The 19,927-nt window shown below is 49.5% G+C and overlaps 1 protein-coding gene across 14 annotated transcripts in view; it reads right to left on the bottom strand.

The window, feature by feature from the left end:
* Positions 1 to 1,527: 1,527 nt before the first annotated feature.
* Positions 1,528 to 19,927, bottom strand: part of LOC143143594 (voltage-dependent calcium channel type A subunit alpha-1) — a 41,371-nt gene continuing 22,971 nt past the window's right edge. For 2 of the 14 annotated variants that reach the window (XM_076304988.1, XM_076304987.1), the window contains exons 17-32: positions 17,634 to 17,717; positions 16,452 to 16,490; positions 15,512 to 15,628; positions 15,238 to 15,303; positions 13,823 to 13,914; positions 12,309 to 12,793; positions 12,133 to 12,237; positions 11,961 to 12,064; positions 10,395 to 10,451; positions 6,706 to 6,914; positions 6,266 to 6,623; positions 4,353 to 4,480; positions 4,081 to 4,259; positions 3,753 to 3,785; positions 2,080 to 2,575; positions 1,528 to 1,930 (exon numbers count right to left, since the gene is read on the bottom strand). In XM_076304988.1, the coding sequence (XP_076161103.1) occupies positions 1,891 to 1,930; positions 2,080 to 2,575; positions 3,753 to 3,785; positions 4,081 to 4,259; positions 4,353 to 4,480; positions 6,266 to 6,623; positions 6,706 to 6,914; positions 10,395 to 10,451; positions 11,961 to 12,064; positions 12,133 to 12,237; positions 12,309 to 12,793; positions 13,823 to 13,914; positions 15,238 to 15,303; positions 15,512 to 15,628; positions 16,452 to 16,490; positions 17,634 to 17,717 (2,592 nt within the window). In that variant the 3' untranslated portion in view covers positions 1,528 to 1,890. Of the gene's footprint in view, positions 1,931 to 2,079; positions 2,576 to 3,752; positions 3,786 to 4,080; positions 4,260 to 4,352; positions 4,481 to 6,265; positions 6,624 to 6,705; positions 6,915 to 10,391; positions 10,452 to 11,960; positions 12,065 to 12,132; positions 12,238 to 12,308; positions 12,794 to 13,822; positions 13,915 to 14,823; positions 14,916 to 15,237; positions 15,304 to 15,511; positions 15,629 to 16,451; positions 16,491 to 17,633; positions 17,718 to 19,927 lie in introns of all 14 variants that reach the window. The other 12 variants (XM_076304992.1, XM_076304993.1, XM_076304990.1 and 9 more) reach the window with 12 other exon arrangements.

Below are 19,927 nucleotides of genomic sequence, written 5' to 3'. Positions count from 1 at the left end.
GTTTCCGTTTCGTCGCACGTTGCACCAATTTTGCCAATTGCTCGATTTTCGTTATTCGCTGCTTCGTGGTCGAGCGATGGTCGTTCGATCGTACGGTACGAGCCACGAGACTAGGGAACAACGATACCGCGATCGTTCCTTTCCTCGATGCTCTTCGCTTCCTATTTTCTTCTTTCTCTCAGCGAGCGGAGAATCGTTCGATTGGCTTCTCCGCGCGATACGTGTACGTACGTGTTTGCGTGTGTGTGTGTTGGGTGGTGTCGAAGATGCACACCTATCTCTTTCCCGTTGAAACGTTCGAACGGAGTGTCATCGGAGCGACCGCGCGAAAGCAGCCAGTAGTCGCGACCAACGAATACTTCTTACGATACAAGAGAATCGGTTTGGTAAAAATTCCTACGTATTTAGTTCGATGTATCGTTCAGCGCGCACAGAGATATCGGGAGGCTCGCAGCTTCGAATACGATTTCCAACGATAAACCCCTCCGTTTACGAAGCGACCGATTACTTTTGGTAATTCCATTCGATACGTTTCGTGTACCGGTCTCCGCGAAAACTTGTTATCGGTGGGTCGTGAATCTTCTCCGCGAAAGAAAAAGAAAGAGAAAGAGGAAGAGAAAGAGAAAGAGAAAGAGAAAGAGAAAGAGAAAGAGAAATTGGAAAGATCGTCGCGGCTAGAGGAGAACCGGGGCTACGATGCTCGTGCGCGAATAGTGTTGCGTGCGCGCGGTCTCTGGTTCCCCGTAGCCTCGTTCGCTTCGTCGGTGTATCTTTGCACGGGCTCGCCGATGAGGTCGATGAGGTCGATTCGAGGTGTTTCCCGGGTCGGTCGCTCGATCGAACGAGCTCCGTGCAAAGTTCGAGGTCGGGCGGACCGTCGTTCCTCGCGTCGAACGGGCTGCCTTCCCGGCCGATTCGTACGCGCTGCGAACGCGATTCGTCGGGGAGGAGCTCTGTTCCGCTTCGAAACGAATCGAGAAGAGACCGTCCCCGACGCGACGAGCGCTCGTCTCGCGTTTTCTTCGACGCGGTGATCGTCGATGATCCTCGATGATCCTCGATGATCCTCGATGATCCTCGATGTGGTCGGTTTCGCGCGAAAAGGGATCCGAAGCGGACTCTCGACCGTTACGTAGAACGGGTTTCCTTCCCACGGTATAATCGTATAAAAAGTGGATCCTCCTCGGCTCGGTCCGTCGATTGAAAAGCACAGCGAAGGAAGTTTTCAAAGTTCTAGACGAAAGATAGTTTTCACGTGAAAATTGGATCAAGTTCCGCGATCGAGCGTCCGGGCGGTCTCGCGCGTGTCGAGGCTGGTCGCCGGTGGATCGCTCCGATCGAGGTTCGCAATCGTCGCATCGCGTCGCGGCACACGGTCCGCTTCGATGTTGCCCTGGACGATTGTTCCGTAATACGCGTGTGTTCCAGTTTTGGTTTCCCCTGTAACGATCGTCCGATGTTGCATTCGTTTCGGTCGCGTACGTTCCTTCGAACCCGTTTACGACTCCGCGTCCTCGTCGTCGATTCTCGTTCCCTCGGGGCTACGTCTCTCCGTTCCCGAGGTGTACCCGTTTTATCCTCCGCTTCCTCGTTCGTACGAGCGAGCGAGCGAGCGTTCACGATCGTTGTCCGTCGATTGTTCCGGTCGCGTACACCTTCCGTCCGACTCGCAGAACTCGAGGCTCCTCCTTGGCCGGGATCGTCGATCGATCGATCGACACCGACGAGGTACTCGAGCTCCGGGAAATCGGTCGATCGATTACCACCGTTTCCCGAATTCACGGGATCGGCTCGATTGATGCGCCTCCCGGTGCGGAAGATTCACGCGCAAACCCAAAGACGCCTGGGGGCGTCCACGTCACCGGACCACCGTCCAGGGTCCCACTTTGGCTAGCACCAGTCTTCGTCGTCGCTGTCCGAGTGTCTCGACCTGCGCGGAGAGCAACAGGCAAAGATCGAACGTCAATTTCGAGAAATCGTTCGAATCGACGAACGAGGGGGGGTTTTCGCGAGAGGAGTGCGAGAAAATGGACGACAGGGAACGCGTGTGCGGGTAAGCGACAATCGAAAAAGGTTCACCTGGGTGTCCTCTGCTTGGCCTGGGGCTGCGGTTTGTACCCGTTGGGCACGGGGCTGGGCAAGAGACGACCACCGCGACCCATCGCCACGGCCTGCTCGAAGCTCAGGGGACAGTGGCTAGGCTGCATCCCCGGCACGTGTCCAGGGGGTGGATGTTGTATTCCGGGCGGGATCGGTACGTGCGGTCCGTGAGTCGGCGAAGCGTTCAACTTGGGGAAGTTGATGTTGGCCGGTTTGAGCTGCAGGGTCGAGGGTTTGTTCGGTGTCGGCGGTAGCAGCCGGCCTTGTCCCCTCCTCGTCACCAAGACCGGGTAGCTGTGCTGATGCGGATGATGCCGATGATAATGCTGGTGCACGTGAGCGGGCTGACGACCCCCTATCGGGCTCGGGCTCCTCGATCGTTGCTCCAGGCTGGTCGTCCCGTAATGACGGCTGCGCTCTATCTGATGGATAGGGCTCGGTGTCCTCGCCGGACTGGTCGAGGCGCTCCACGGACCTGACGGAAATCCGCGTTACAGCGTTCGGCTCCCCCGGGTTCTCCGCAACCGCAACTAGTTACTATCGTAACTCTAGCTATCCTAGGGAGCTTCGAAATTCGAGGGGCGCTCGATACGAGGGATCGGTTCGAAGGTTGGGAGAGGGAACGCTCGCGAGCCAACGATTCGAAGCTCGCGTCGTTACGGTCGTCTAGGACGACCGGGGAACCGTCTAGGGGTCGTTCGAACGGTGATTCGGGATTTCGGCTAGACCGACGAACAATATCGAGCCCGAGACTCGGGACAGCGGTCGAGGTCGAAGGCCCGATCGTCGGGGAGGAGACGTTCGGGTCGAGTGATCGGCATGCAGAGGAGGACGGTTCTGGTAATAGCTGCGAGGGGATTCGAAACTCGATGCATTCAACGAGCCGCATGCCACGAGCCTCACGCACAGAGATGCGAAACAAACACTTTCCAAGCGGATCTCTACGGGGTGAACGTGCAATCGTCTACGATGAGAGGGGTCGGTGTTGGACGCGCAAAGTTTCTTACGCGCAGCGACGAGGAAAGAAATCGAAAATGTTCCTCGCGTTACGGTTAGCATCGGGAAACGGCCGCGTCGGTTGCTCGTCGCTGCGCGCGACGATCGAGGGAAGTGTGCGCGTTCCGAGTGTGCAACTGTGCTCGTTACCGGAAGCGTGTGTATCTATTCCCGTGCGCGAATAGATTCTCGTACAGATCAGACAGGTGTTTAAAAAATAAAAATAAGCATCGTTCCGGGGCCTCGAGTTCTCGAAAGACATTTACGGGACAGTCGAGAAGCAAAAATGTTGAAAATTTCGAGAACGAGCTTATCCTCGATCTTCTCGTCGATTCGACGCGCGCGTCCCGGCCGCACCGAGAAAACGAATCTTCTCGTGCTCTCTCGTCGAATCTATCGGTCGAGACGAATCATGGGTGGTGGGGGTGGGGGGGAACCTCTCGTTCGCTATTCGGTGTCCGTTGTGTTCGATGGTTGCTCAAACTAGGGAACTAGGGATCTGTGTCGGTTCGCCGTGTTTCTGACTGTGTAGGTAAAAATAGGTAAAGAACACACGAGATAACGGTGAAAGCCAAACGATCGTAGATGAAGGTTGATAATACGTAATAAAATTGCTTCGGAACAGGGAGATCAAACGCAGTTGCGAAAGAAATTACCATCGTCGTAATAGTCGCAGTGGTCGTAATAGTCTTTGTAGGCGCATAACAGAACAAAACGAAGAAACATATTACATCGAGTGACACAGAGCTTCTGCCTCTTGCGAGTAAACCATTTATAGCGACATTCGTATATTCGTAAATCCTGACTACGAATCTCTCGCCGTTTCTCAGGGCCGAGCGAGACTCGATCTCGTTCGATTTCGATCGCCGGGGACGGTGGAGGAGGAGGATCGGCGCGAAAGAGATTCGTAGCGTGGATTTCGTCAAAAAGGACTTATCGTTGCACCGTGTTCTCTTCGCCGTTATTATCATTGCTGTCTTGTACCTCGCATCCTGTGCCGATGATTGTACTGTGACGAATGGGGATGATGCGTGTGTCTCTGAATCTCGACGACGTTGCTAACCGTGTCGCTAAACCCTGGTCCATCGTGGTAATAATGACCGTGATGATCGTACCTAGGTCGCCTCGGCGATTGCGATCCGTGGACGACCGGCGAGTGTCTCCTGAAAAAAGAAACGAACACCGAGCCCGGTAGAATCGCGTTCACCCTCGGGTTCCCTCGGTTCTACGGGCAAACCTCGAAGCACGATCGTTACCTTAAACTCGGTGAACGCGAGGGATGTCTGGCCGGATGGGCAGGTGGGTGAAGTCTCTCGCCGGCGTGGGTGAGACTCTCGAGACTACCGGCTCGCGAGTCGCTAACTACGACGTCCTGAGGCTCCATCTAAACGGAACAGACTCGTCGGTTAGGGAACGGTACCGAGGATCGACGCGAGTCAGGAGTATTTAAGGAGAGTCGGGGTGTCGCCGGTTCTTTGCCTTCGTTGCTAACGATTCGCGCCTCGAACGAATCGTGGTACATCTTTCTCGACTCGAGACGCCTTTTGCCTCCGAAACGCGAACCTCTGCGCCCGAGCCTCCGCGAACGCTTTCACGGGGAACCCGTTGGATCAACGGGAACGCGATTTTACTCTCCAACGGACCAATTGCGCGCGATTCGTATCGCGAGTGCTCGCGCGGAGGCTCGGCCCGCACGGTCCATTCGATAAACGGTAGACGATCTCGAAGATGAGAAGAACAATCAGCGAGAAATGGAGCAGAGTAGTCGATATACAGGCACATGTGCGCGCGTGTTAGAGACATGCAGTCAAAAGAGTTTCCTTCGGGCATGCGCATGCTTTGCTGAGTAGTTTCTCGCTCGGGGTGAGTGACTGGCTGAGAGATAGAAGAGAAACGAGTCGTGTCCATCCACTACCTTTGAGTCGAGACTCCTTCCAGAGGGTGTCTCTTACTTACCGGGTCGCGGACGTACAATGGGATTACGACAAACAACGAGACAAAACGGAGAACGAGGCACTCGCTCGCTCGGCCGCGAATGCTTCGTTGCTCTCGAGAATAATCTCAAGGCTGAAAGCAGCTAGGGACAAGGGTGGGGTTTCTCTAATATCGACGTTCAACGATCGCTAAGAATGTTGTATCCGGGTAATGAGGTGGCTGTGGAAATCATCTAGGTGGTAATGGGAGTCATCTAGGTGGTAACGGGAATCATCTAGGTGACTGCTCGCTAAACGCGATCGGTTCTAATCGTTGGTATTTACAGAGATGCTACCGCCAAAGAGACGAGCACTCGATCCGTATCCCTCTTCGATCCGGATCCGCTTTCACGGGACGTTCGATCGTAGATCGGTCTCCGTCGCTACGCGGAGAACGAAGAGCGTGTTCGATGACTCGACGATTTCAAAGATACATCGTCGATTAAAATTGCCAGCCCCGTAGCAACGGAGACTCGTGGCTCGGTACCCTGCGAGTGTAAACGAAACTCGTCTAGAGACGGGTCGAGGGCTTTTCTCGTCGGCGTTCAAGATCGATTCGCGAGGCAAACGGACCGTACGATCCCATCGAGTAAAGTTGAGAACCTGTCCATCTAGGTGGTTGGACGGATCGCGGATCGCGGATCGATCTTGATCCTTGCTAACTCGCGCGCGCGCGCCAACTCGTCGTTCCGTGTACGGATTTACGTCGTAAACTCGTATCTATTCAACTAGATCTAGGCCTAGTCTAGTGTCGTTGGAATGAAAAACGTTACCCGATCTAAAGGTGTTCTCGACTCCGTCTATCAGGAATTTCACTGTTTTAGTCGCAAGCTAAACTAAAATGGTGTCTCGCATCCTTCTAACGGAAGGATCGCTTCCGCCGCGTGTCTCGAAACTAATCGCGACGCACAGAGCCCTAGTCTAACGGCGAACGGTCTAAGTCTAAGAAAGCGTGTCGTCGCATTCGGATGCTACGTAGAAATTTCGCCGTGTTTCGATCGGTTTCCAACCAACGAAGCGCGTCGTCTCTATACGCGTCCCGATCATTGGCGAGTTGTCCTCGATCTATCGCGATCCAGAGCCGCGCTAGATCGACGTACGAAGCATCACCGAATGCTACATCGCGACCGATCGAGGGTGCGAAGCTATCAGAATTCGCGGTAGGATTGATTTTTAATTGAATCGAGCCGAGAGACCTTGTGGTAACGGATCGAGGAGCGAGGTGCGTAGGTATTCTGGTGTTGATAGTACGAGGGTGGTCGGTGAGCATGATGATGATGGTGATGGTGATGGTGGTGGTGGTGGTGGTGGTGACGGTCATAGTATAGATCTTTGTCGGTATCGTAGTATTGGTCGTGATGGTGATGGTGGTAGTAGTAGTAGTTTTGATCCTGCTGGGAGGGCACCTCAGCCAGCAATGGCTCTAGCTCAGGGGCGCGATCCTCGTCATTAACTACGGGTACAACCCCAGACCCACCCCCTCCCTGGCTACTCTCTCCGCTGCTGCCTAGTATATCGTACTGGTGGGACATCTTCCAGTTCACCTTTTTATTTCTGAAACGAAAAACGATCGCGTTCCTTTAGTTTTCTACCGTCTCGACCGGTCATCGGTGTGTATCGGGAGTTTTCAACGCACCTGATGCTACGGTGACGTCTGTGCTCGCCGGCTGCGACCCCGAGGGCCCCATCGTCTTCCTCCCTGAGCTCCTTTTGCTGATCGATCTTCGTTTCCGGCGTTGGCCGTACCACCGGCTCGAGGCTGTTCGCCCTACTTCCGGTCCCGTGATTATTTCCGGTGTGATTAACCGCCGCCATGTCCAGTATGCAGTTGAGGAAGGCCGATTGCTAAAGTCGAGAACGTGCGAAACCACACCGGCTATCAGAGCTGGGTCGTTACGTTTTTCTACGGTATTGTGTTTGTTTCTCGTCGATCGACGCTCCGAAGGTCGTTCGATCCCCGAGCCAACCCGTATTATCGTACAGTATGTACAGGCACATACAGGCTTTCAAGTGTTTTCTTGCTTTTTCCTTTTTTCCGTCTTTTCGTTTCCTCGTTTTACCTTCTTACGTATTTTTTTTTATTTTATTTTTTTTTTTTTTGCGTGCGTATGCAAAGAGAATCGGAGAGAACGAATCGGTTGCGAGAGAGAAAAAGAGAGAGCGAGAGATTCTTTCGATCGAAAGTAGGCCATGCTGTACAGGAGAGAGTACATCGTGATGGTGCACTTGAAAGTGTCGCTAAAAAAACCGGGTGGCCGTTACCGTCGACAAATACGCGTGTCGTGCGCACAGAATTGCGGCAAAAGTCCCGATAAAAGTGAAAAACCCTCTTACGAATTCGTTTTCGCGCCGCGGGTGGACCACACTCCGGCAAAGCCTGTATATGTTTGTCAAAATAGAACAAAAGCTATATCTTACGCACGAACGTCAATTATCATTTATATACGTTTGTCGAGTGTTTTACGAGTGAGCGTAAGATTACCATATGCAATTAAAGACATTTATTTACTCGTCACGTTTACGGCACTGTGGGAATAGCAAACGTTAGTCAAGCATGCAACAAAATGCTCGAACCGTCGGTGTTCCTCCAACTCTAACGTCAACGTTCGCTTTTCCTAGTCTCCCTTTCGCGAGATAAATAGAGGAATTGTGTTGGATTCTCACGGGAGGAACGTCGACGATTCGCCGATGTTTCGTTAAAGGTATCAATACACATATGCGAACAAGTCGTGGACAAACATAGTACGCAAGCCAATCGCAACGAACAAATGTGACGGGGATGCTACTTGGGGAGCTAACGAATTCGGTCTATCGTATACACAGACATATACATAATATATATATATATCGTCTAGATAAACGGTCGGAAGTGTTTACGGTTTTTACTCGGTTCACCAACATGCCTACACGTTACGCCACACTTGGCTACGATTCGTCTACTACTGTCAATCACCTTCAACTCAATTACTTGGAATACACGAAACGAACTTGCAAAGTGTCCTTGCGAGCACTTCGTCTACAACTATTTACTTCGATTACGGAGAGAAAGGCTCCCTGTTGGGGGGGGGGGAGTCCCTTCTTTCCTCGGCTCGACGACGAAAATCATTCGCCCGCGACACACCGCGATCCCTCGGATCGCGCTAATCGCGTTCTCGAGTTTCTCGCGCGGCGTAAATGAATTTTCGTCGGCGCGCCGTAAAAACATTTGGTTGTTCACAGCATCGTTTGTCCCGCGGAAAATGGCCGCGAATCATCCGTAGAACGACTCGTAAAATTCGTTGACTACTCGATTCGTGGTGGTAATCGTTGTTTTCGTGTTGTTGCGTGTGTGTACGTGTGCGTGTGTCGCGGACGTGTCACCGAGTGCTGAGTGCTGCGTGTACTATCGTAGAAAGGAAACCGTGTGTTTGAGCCGTTAAGCCATCGCGGAAGAGAACTATACTATTTAGCAAGGCATAATCTCTACGGAAGACGGTACTCGATCAAAAAACTTTCTAGAAACAGTTTCTACGCTACGTGATGCCGAATGGTCTTCTGGAGAGTGTTACGAGTAGATAAGAGAAACGGAAAGAAAGGAAGAGAGAAAAGTTCGGTTCGGCTAGCAAGAGACGCCGATAAATCTAACTCGAGGAACGCACGTCGTGCGCGACGATCTTTTCTTTCGCGAAACTTTTTCCAATCTAGAAGTGAGTTCCTCGATCCAACTACGGTTAACGTTAAGAGCTCTTTCGAGGTACAAAAATTCGAGAAAAGAAACGAAAAAAAAAAGAGAAAATAAACTGGATGAGAGTTGCAGCAGAATTTCGTAACAAGAACGTTCGCTCTCAAGGAATCGGAAATGCCAAGTCTCTAATGCTGGATCTAAGATCGACTATGTCGAACACTATCTAGCGGGCAAAATGACACGGGGCACGGATAGCTATCGTTCCAAAGAGAAGAGTTAAGTCGGAAATCGGTGATCGCTAAGTTTGCGACTAACGGAGTGATACTCGAGGCAAAAGGCGAGCTATGTTCGAGGATCGAGTTTCGCCGGTTCGTGTATCACTTTCGAGCTAATTCGTTCTACGAGGTTCGACGAACTAGGTAACTTACTTGCGCACAGCTATATCGTGTTCTCGAAGGAGGTAAGGGGGGCAAAGAGCCGATCCACATGGGCGCACGTGCGAACGACACCCACGTGACACCGACACGACGACTAAATAATGTTAGAGCCGCGCGATTTTCCGCATCGTCGCCCGAGCTAACCGCGAACGATACGGCGCCAATTTACCAACGATTACGAACTCGCGAAACGACGATCGTTCCTTCCCGACGATGCGCAAAATCGAAACGCGATGTTCAACTAGCAGTATTCAAGTATTAATCCTAAACTAATTGCTTATTATCTGAAGAGGAAACGTGCTGTTAGAAAGGAGAATTCTTTTGAAGGAAAGACTAAAGTTTCTAAAAGTTCTATATATCGTGTGAACCCGACGGATGCTCTAGTAAATACTTTCGCTAAATAAATAGATATATCAAGTGCCTAAGAAAGAAGAAAAGTTCGAGTGTGCGATCGTGGTGGTTCCGTTCGTGACGCAACTGCGGCTGACGGGTTACGTTTTCTCGTCGTTTCGACGATTCGTCGAAACGTTAAAGCGTTAAATGACAAAATTCTTCGTCTCGTGGGTAGCAACCGCCGTTGCGTCGTCGTTGTTCGGTTTGCGATTACGGTGACTGTTGTGGAAACGGTGAATAAAAGAATAAATGTCTACGAGATGTGAACGGAACGGAACTCGAACGAAAATGTACGAGTGTAACGTGTGTCGGTGGGTGAATCGTGTGTGCCGTGTGTATCGATGCATATAGGGGAAAAAGAAAAAACGTACAAGATCGAAAAAGTAGCAGAGATACAACTGCCGATACCAAGTTCGCAAAAAGATAACGATATTTACAGACTCGATCGATATACATACGTACCTAGGAAAATCGTTTTTAGGCTAACATTACTTTATGTACACGATAGGCTACTGTGTCTCTGTACGAATTGGTGATTGGTCGAATATAAAAAGAACGTAAACGGTATTATATACAGAAGAAAGTAAATCGTCCGCTGCAAAGAATCGGCAATTCGAATTGTACGTTTATCACCGTTTCTCTCGATCGAAACCACGTTTAACCGATAATCCGTACACGGACCGTTTGGAATTTATCGATTCGTGCTTTGCAGTGGACGTCGGAGTCGTGTAAAAAAACGTGTTGGTAAAACAAACGTGAATGTACAAAGTAAAACGAAACGAAAGAAACCGTATTAAGATGATAATAAGTAAGAGAAAAAGTAAGTACTACCGCCTGGGCTGCAGGACTTTGCCCAGCATTATCGTTATCGATAAGATCGTTATCGTTCTGGAAAACAAAGAGAAAAGACACAAAGAGATGATTGAGAGCTGCGTGAACATCCTCTTGTCTGGGGTTATATAGGTACATAAAAGTATAAAAGTCTGTAGTTAAATTCGAATATAAATTACTCCTACACTAATGTCACAGTAATAATAACGATAATAACAACAACAACCACAATAATAATAATAATTATAATTGTAATAATAATAATAATAATAATAATAACAATAATAAATGTAATTCTATTCTCCAGTAATTCGAAGGTTCAAACCTCGTTGTCGTACTCTCTTTCTATGACTCTTTAATGGAAACACGTAATAAATTCAACACACAGATTCTTCTCTAATGTTCTAATCGTAACTCATTCAAAAATCATATTGACCTAATTTTCTAAAAGTAGTCCGTGTTAGCGTCGATCCATCGTGTGTCGTAAACGAGAAAGATTTGAAACCGAAACAACGTATTCTTCGTCGATTCGAGGGTACGAAAGATCAATATTCTTCTCGTCGATTCCGCCCTAAATTTTTGAAACGAAAATCGACCGGCAAACGATGCATCGACTTTGGACGATCTACGTTAAATCAGTTGCATCAAATTCGTATTGTGACGTTCAAGGAAGGGTGACATCGAACTGCTTCTACACATATTGACTTCGCTAATTCGACCGAACAGACAGAAATTGAACGTCTTTTTTGTTCGTAAGTAATAATTAACTAATTGGGCCGATTCGTTATCCCAGCTGGACGTAATGGATTTACTCGGTTCGAGTAATGCCGTGGAGAACACGATCGTCGAAACGATAGGAAAGTTACGGGGCGTGTCCGTCTCTTGTTAAAAATTCCCGCGTACGAAGAGCCGAGCACGCTGGGATAAGGAACGCGGCTGGGAATCTCGATTTTTCTTTACTCGTTCAAATACGTACGAATTTTTGAAAATTCTCAGCACTACTGAGCACACAGTAATATAGCGTCAGAATGTTGGGACTCGGGATGGAAGCTTAGAATCGTGGCTAGTTTCGGCAACAATTGTTTCTTTTTCTTTTTTTCTTTTTTTTGTTTATCATCGATAGACTGTGCGCGGCGCCGACGCATTCCGAACGCTCGAGTAGTTCGAAACCGTCGACGGGTCGCGAGACATTCGTTTTTCGCGATTGCTAAGCTTTCGTGGGTTGTCAAGAAGCTACTTGGACTCTTTGGTGAATTTCTAGTTTCGAAACGTGGCTTCCACACCGGCCGTGTGAAATCCTACCACGATGAAGCCAACGACAAACATCCATTCGAACTCAATCCTCGATCGGTTCCCGCGAGCTTCGTTCGTTCGACTCGGCCGCGTCGATCGATACATTGACCCGCGAGTAACGTAACGACGAAATCGATCGAGGAAACGGCGAGCGTCGACGAACAGGATCGCGGGAACGCGACCGTAGGTTTATTGTCTGAATAGGGAGGGTATCGCTAGGGGCTTCGATTTTCGTACGAGTGAAACTCGAGCCGAATTTGACGGGACACTCACCTGTCCGGTCGATTCTATCTGACCAAACCTAGTCGTCCTCCAACTTTCGAGTATCAGAAGGCAGACGTATATCTTACCAACGGTCAGCTTGTCTCGGCCTAATTCTGAAACAGCACCGCGGACGCTTTCGTTAGAAAGGTTCACCGAACGGAACACCGCTGGTTATCCTTACCTTCGTTCCTAGGTATCAAAACGTCCAACATCTTTTTCGCCTGTAGGGGCCAGATACTTCTGATCGTGTCTCGCAGTTCATCGTTCGCTTGGTTCATCTCGTCGGCTGTCGATAGATCGCGTTCGTTAGAATCGTCGGTGTTCGTTCGGAAGTTTCGTTCGTTGGTGGTTACTCACCGCATCTCATTTTGATGCTAAGATTCTCGCGAATCAGGGCGAACAGGGTGGTCGTAAAGTTCACTTTCCCGTCGACGTCCACCGGCATGTTCATCCTGATGAGCTTCTTGTAGGCGAGCCGGTTCGGGCACTTGTTGCCAAACCCCAACGGCGGATCCATGTTCTTGAGCATGTCGTACATCTCGGTGTAGTGGATCTTGCCGGTGGCGTTCGGATCGTACTCGGCCCAAATGCGGACGAACTCGTCGAGATGATGGGCGCCCAGGATCGAGGAGTCCCTCGTCAGGTAATCGAAGTTGTCCATGATGACGGCGACGAACAAATTCAGCATGAGGAACGAACAGAAGAAGATGAACGAGACGAAGTAGGCGTACGCCATGTTCGAGCCGCAGCCGTCCGCCTCCTGTTTACTGGCCCTCGCGTCGCAGGCGCGACCCTTGATGCAGGACAACATGATGTTCGGCCATGCCTCGCCGGTCGCGCACCTGGGAACACCGTTTCCGTCAATCCACCGTGCACCTTTCCTCCTCGTCTCGTTTACAATATCCAACGTGTCTCCGAACGTTCCCGACGGTTCCGGGAAATCGTCTCCGGTTCGTAGCTCGCGATTCTCCTCGAGTACTTTTCGATGGAAAATAATCGGGAGGACCTCGGGGAATCGTCGGTCCGGTTTCCTTTGTCTTCGAGCCGCATGCAATATTACCGAATCTCAAGCGTGGTATGGCCAGGCACTGGGAACGTAACTTCCACGAAACGGTTCCTGTTTCGCGGAATCGCTACGAATTCTCGATCGTCGATTTCTTTCAACGTACCAGCGGCAAATTGCACGCGACGATAATGTGCTCGGTGCTCGAACGCGGAATTCGAGCCGCCTTTGAAGGCGCGACATGCACGAAATGAACCGATCCTTCGCAACCGAATGCAAAACACCAAAAGCGATACTTGCTCGGTAACACAAATTCTCTACTCGATCGATCTACTGCGTGTCAGTTGGAGAAGTATACGGAAATTCAGGCGTAGCTTGGCCCGTTTATGTTGGTGTGTCAGTAATTTCAAGTGGGTGCAGTGTTCCGACGTTAAAGATACTATCGCCTCGAGTGATCGAGTTTCGCTAAATTATTCATCGTTTCCCGAGTTTTGCGAAAGCTGTGCCGTCGAACCTCGATCCTCCGTGGTCCAACGTATCCGAGGATTGGCTCGAAAAAGGGAAGCGTCGAGAGTCGACGATCTCTCCGCGATTCCTCGCAAGATTTTCTTCCGTTCTCTGAACCCCGGAGAGATTGGTCCACGAACGATCGAGTTTTTCTCGACTCGTTCGATCGCGAGCGTGAATTTCAGCTGTGCTCTCTTTCTCTTTGCGAGGTTGCTCGAATTACGGAGAGAAAAAAAAAAAATGAAAAGAAAACACCGAGGAAAGTGAAACAGCCGTTCTCTCTCTCTCTCTCTCTCTCTCTCACTCGCTCGCTCGCTCGCTCTCTCTCTCTCTCTATCGTAGTTCGTGTTGCGTTACTTACCGAAAAAGCAACATCAGACCTTGAATGAAGCTTTGGAAATTGTTGTGCTTGGTAATAGAACTCTCGGGATCCAGCGCGATGTTACCGAATATCTGAGACCGAGAAAAAGAAAAAGGGCCGCGGCCAAAGGGCGAGCACAGCATTAGCAACCAGGTTTTTCCTTCTGGACGAATGATAAATTTAAGCCGGTCCTATCGATCGCGATCGATCCGCGGACCCGACGATACGTATTTCCCAATCGTGGAAACCTCGTGAACCTCGAAGATCGATCGATTGTACAATGTTCGGTCTCTACGACGTTCGAGTAAGAGTAGTGTACACAGTGATAGTGTCGAGCTACCCTCTAGCAATACGCATCCACCACATTAATTACGAGCTACGAACTTTGTTTTTTTTTTTTTGCTCTCTCGTTCGAATCGATACGCGAGTACCTCGAGAGAATACCTGGTCCGTTGAATCGGATGTGTCGAGCACCGTCGATTCTACGCCGATTACGCTCTCTGGACCCGATCGAGCATTCTCGTGGACTATTTTCCCCGTTCTCTCGAGTATCGCTGTACCGTGACCAACTTCAACGATCTAGGGCAAGCATCACCGTGGTACCAAATTGTCTATGGGAAGTCTAATTTGCAGGGTTCAATTACAACAGACTGACACATCGAGCAGCTTACTCTCCTTAAACCTCATGCCAACAGCCCAATATACTCTCTACCATTCGCTACCGATCGCTCGTGTCCATCGCGCTTTCGAACAGTTCGTTCCGACCGTTCTCAACGCCAATTGTAATCTTATTCTTTCTTTTCTCCTTTCTTTCCCTTTATGTCCTTTCCCTTTTTTTTTGTCTTTTGTTTCGTGTTTTTTACTTTTCGTTTTGTTTTGTTTCGACAGCGAACGAAACTGTTTCACGGATCGGTAGCTTGTTTTTTTTTTTTCTCGTTCGCCAAACGATTCGCTTCAACCCCCGTCTCTGAAATTTTGTTGCGTGTAGCTGCTCGACTCACCGAAAAAGCAACATAATACCGGCGAAGAAGGACTGAAAGTTGTTGTGATCATCGATCGCTGTTCCTGGATCGTTCGATATATTTCCAAAGACCTGACAACGAGGAATTTCATGGGTCAGTAATCGCGAACCGCAACCGAGGATCGTTTAACGTTTTCTCTTCCTGTAAATCGTGTCGCGTTCGTCTCGCTCCGACCGAGCGCGCCTCAACGTTTCGGTTTCGATCGGACATTGGTAACTCACGGTGCACCGTATTCGCTAGCCCCGGAATTTCGTATCGTTAAACTACAAGAAGTGAAAAACCAACGTCCCGTTCGTGCGCCCTTTCGACGTTAATCACGGGATCGCAGATACCGAGACCTAGACGTGTTTCGTTGAACGTTCGACGAGGTACTCCGAGAGAGCGAATACGTACCTGCATACCGATGATCGCGTAGATGAAGAACAGCATCGCGATGAGAAGACAAACGTAAGGCAGAGCCTGGAAAGATAAAATTTACCGAATCGGATCGCGGTCGAATCTCTCGAGCTGCGGTTACGGCGCGAGCGAAACGAAATATCTTCCCTTTGCCCTCTTTCGAGACCTTTACGAATCCTTTGCGATTCGAGGGACGAATCGCTCGCACCGTAAGCGGTAGCTTGCGCCGAAGACGAGACGGGACGAAGCTCGTCGGAGCGTTTCTACTCACTTTGAAGGATTGTACAAAGGTCCAGAGCAAAATTCGTATCGTGTACCCCTGTCTGAGCAGTTTGATCAGCCTGGCGGCACGAAACAGCCTCAGGAAGCCGACGTTGATGAAGTTCTCCTGCGGAGGACAGAGGAAATTGCACTTAACCCCGAAAAATTCCGCCAGCTTGCCGCGGATTTCAGGGGGGTGGCTCCGCGCGCGTCACGTCCTAGGTTCGAGGACGCGCGTCGAAGGGAAGGTTCGAACCCTTGGACGGCTCCTTGAGAACCTTCTCGGTGCACGAACGAAGCCGCGAAACGTTTTTAACCTCTCCGTACCCTTCGTCTACCAACTCTCCGCCAGGTGGAAATATTTCATAGCATTGCATTTGCATTTAACGGGCGCGATCGCGATTCGCTCGGCGAGTGAAAAAAAATTGAAATCGATAAATCGTGGATCTTGATCGGGAGAGCTTGAACGTTTCTTTTTATTTATTTATTTTATTTCCTTTTCATTCTCCAAGGTAGGTAGTTTCTCTGCGTCGTTCGTTAAACCCATTTGCTACGGTCGAACCACCGACCGCGTCGAAGCAAAATTTTGATCGCGCGTTAATACCGCATCCATATGCCATTCGAGATTGTCTTGTGTGGGCTGTGTGCACACGGCAGATGTAGAGAGCGTGTTGCGCTGCCGCGACAAAGTGTCGTGGATGAATTTATGCAATGTATGAATATCTCGTGTCTTTTTGTCGAACATCGTCGTGTACCGAGAACGGGTAGTTCTGGATAAAAATTCGATGGTCGGTTACGATGTAGACGAAGGAATATAAATTCGAGAACGGTCGTTCAGTCGTCGTATCTTTTCGTTTCGAGCGATCCACGAGCTCGAGGATGGTAACCCGTTTTCGTAAACGAATCGACCGATGCTTACGTCCGTCGTGTAAATGCGACAAAATTGATACCTTTTTTTCGCCTAGTTGGCCGCCACTCGAAAACCGCTCCTAGCACAAGAAAACACGATATTGCAAGATTATTGAATCGATCGGACGGTTCGCACACTGATCTTTATTAATACGCGAACATCAGAGCAAAACTAGCGGTGATTTGCGGTAACAATTAGCTCTCACGAGACCGTGAAGAAGCGACGAGACCGCTTCTAAACAAATCTCTCTTTACGCGAAGCTCGATGATAGGGGGGCGGGGGTGGCTCGGCTTACCTTGGCATCCAAAGGTAAGTTAGCCAACGAAATTCTCGTTAATCACTGCCGGTTCAACAAACCTACGAGGAGTGCAAGCGGTTTAAGGGAGAACTCGACTCGGGCGGTCTCGATGCGGCTTCGACGATCGACTATCTCGCTCGTTTACTGGAGAACTCAATTACGGCATGTGTGGAAAGTAGCACGGTGTTTTACATCGGGTGTTAAATATACTTCTACTACAAAGGAGTAAAGAAATACTTGATGGGTAAGTGCTGTAGTTACGTCGGTTGTTCGGAGAATTCGATTCTGTTACTATACGACGCGAGAGATGTTCGAAAGGAAATTGCTCGTAGGGCGACACCGGAGTGTCTCTCGACCGTTCGATCGAGGACGTTTCGTAATTTGGCGTTACATCGTTCTTTGCTGGGTCGTTTACGAGACCAAGGATACATTCGTTACACGTGATTGTTCGAACGAGCGTTTCCCTTTGAACAACACCCGTGACGGCATTACGCGTGTGCTATGAGAACCGTGGTGATCGTATACTGTGCTGCGAGTGTGAAAATGTACATTGTGGGTGTGTAGCGTATGAATGCAGCATAAAGCTACGCATAAGATACAATGAGACTGTAGGGATTCGAATAAGATCGTCGATTTACCTGCTAGCATTATCATATGTTTATATACATATTTGTACACGTTGGCTGAAACTAAAGAAGCAGCAAAGGGGTTAAAGGAAAGACAATACTCGAGATGTACAATCAAGCAACATTGGGTCGCACAATTAAACGGGGAATCGGATGCTTCTTCGGGGTTTCATCGGTCAATGAGATATCGGTCTGGGGGCAATTGCTACGTCTCCTCTGGTCGACTACGGTTTCGCTCTGAACGTTTACTTCGTTTAGCGGTTCGCACGACGAATATACTTGCTGAAGCTTTACGTACCCCGAACTCGATCACGAGGGCGTCGACGATGCTGCCGATCACCGTGATGAAGTCGAACGTGTTCCAGGCGTCCTTGAAGAAGTTCTGCTCGCGAGGGAATCGAAAGAGAAGTCGATTAGGAAACTGGTCGCGCAGATCGGGTATTGCCTGCTACCTCCTCGAAGTTTGCTCGAACTCGGCTCTCTCGATCTCGAAGCGGGACGCGGTTCGCTTCGGTTCGTTTCGGTTCGTTTCGCTTGGTCCGTCGGTTCGTTCGCGCGCTCGTCGAATTCGAAGGTTCGTTCGAGGCCGCGAACTCTTCGAGCAAACTTCGAAGGCCTCTAAGTGTGTATAGATGTCTGCGAAACTAGCGCTAAAGAAGAAACTACGAGTCCGGTTACGATTACGGAAAGAATAAAGGAAAGCTCGTCTCCGCCTCGCGGATCCGATCTTTCCGTGAGTCTGTCGTTTATTTTCATGTTGGTATGCGTGTGCGTGTGTGTATGTAAGCGTTGTACGTATGCACGCACCCTTGGACGAATCGTAAATGCTAATTATGAACGAGAAACTAAAGGTGTGTGCGAGGAGTCGTGCTTTCGTACGGTGTTTCGAGTAAAGGTCATATCTCTTCGTTGTCGAAAATGTTCTTCGCGTGATCGTGAACGATTACAGAGAGGAAAGAGTTTAGGTAAAACGTCCAAAGTATCGCGGGAAGTAATTCGGTTCTACTTGGAGGTCTCGTAAGTCGAGAAACTATAGCGTTCAACGTTACCGATGGGGAACTGCTCGCACATCGAATACAATACTACGTAATACACGGGATCTCTACGATACAGGATCGCGCGAGGGTACGCGAGAAGCTGCCGCGGCGAGGAAATCTCGCGGTTCCGTCTCTCCGGTTTTTCTTCCAGCTCGAGAGGGTTTCCATTCGTCGAAAGACCAGGAACGAGAAGCTCTCGAGCCGATTGCACGAGCTACCGGATATCGCGCGCTTTCGGCGATCGATGCGATCGACCGAAGCACGGGCAACGGGATCTCTTTAAAAAAAAAAAAAGTATCTACGGGAGCATGCCGGTAGTAACGAGCAAACAAGAAACAGAGAGAGAGAGAGAGAGAGAGATAGAGAGAGAGAGAAACGCGATTATTCGCGAGAGAGCTTTCGTCTTTTCCAGAGGACCGGGAAAGATTGAAAAACGCGATATCGACTCTATCGCAGCTTCTCGGTGCCATCGCCCACGTTACTCTAACTTTTTTTATTCCAGATACAGAGAGCGGCTCGAAAGTGTACGTCGACGAGCCTCGACTCGCGAAAACAAGAGGAAAGCGTCAAACGAGTGGACACCGATCCCTAAGCGACCGCGATTTCTTTATTTCGTAAATTCGAAGCGACTATTTCCATGGCAAACCCGAGATCGAATCGAATCTTGTTATATTTGCGTTTGCTTTTCGACAGAAAAATCAGAAGCAGAGATCGTTAGTCGCGCGTTAAATTAAAGTCTGCGTTCGATCGTTTTCGATCAAATTTGCTCGAGATAAAATGCAACGACGAGCCATCGAGGAACATTTTTTCCCTGTTGTTTTCACTCTCGTTCCCCTGTTGTTTTCACGAGTACCGTTCGCGATCGATCGGTATCACGTTTCGATCGCTCCTGCATCGTGTCTCTGAAAGATACAAAAGAACAGGGAGGGGGTCGTACGTTCGCAACAGTTTCTACTTGCTTACGCCGATCGAACTATGCGGGACGAGAATCGAGTAACGGCGAATCTTTCGATCGCGTTCCATCGCTTTATGTACCAGCCACGATTCACTCGGAAATTCTTCTCTTCCGGCGCTAGTCGAACGTTCTCTCGTCTTTTCCTTACGTTTTACGATCTATCCTCCCGTGATTTTCCCTCGCGAAATATCGCTATCCCCGCGAGCACGAAAGGTGACCGACCGGTTGGGTAGAGAAGTAAAAACAAAAAAAAGACAATACGTAATATACGGTTAGTGATGGGACTGAGACGCGGTTAGTCATCAACGATACGTTTCTCTATCGGAGGGGTGCGTCTCCGACGATTTCTAAAGAAAAATACAAAAAATAAATCTTTGATCGCGTAAACGAACCGCGCGAAAAGCGATCAACTCGCACGACCGTTGCATCGATACCAGAAGAAACCAGGCTACACGGAACTTTGGAAATCGATACGTATCCGTCTCAATAAGTATTCAAAAGGTCGTCGAATTGGTCCCATCACTATGTACGGTATATATTACAAAATAGTTGCGTGTGATCGAAGTTAGTGGAGTTAGTGATTAAGAGGCTTTTTCTATA

Source organism: Ptiloglossa arizonensis, chromosome 2 (assembly GCF_051014685.1).
Source record: "Ptiloglossa arizonensis isolate GNS036 chromosome 2, iyPtiAriz1_principal, whole genome shotgun sequence".
Classification (NCBI taxonomy): Eukaryota; Metazoa; Arthropoda; class Insecta; order Hymenoptera; family Colletidae; genus Ptiloglossa; species Ptiloglossa arizonensis.
The sequence above is the reverse complement of the archived record's forward strand: the minus strand, read 5'-3'. Positions and strand labels throughout refer to the sequence as shown.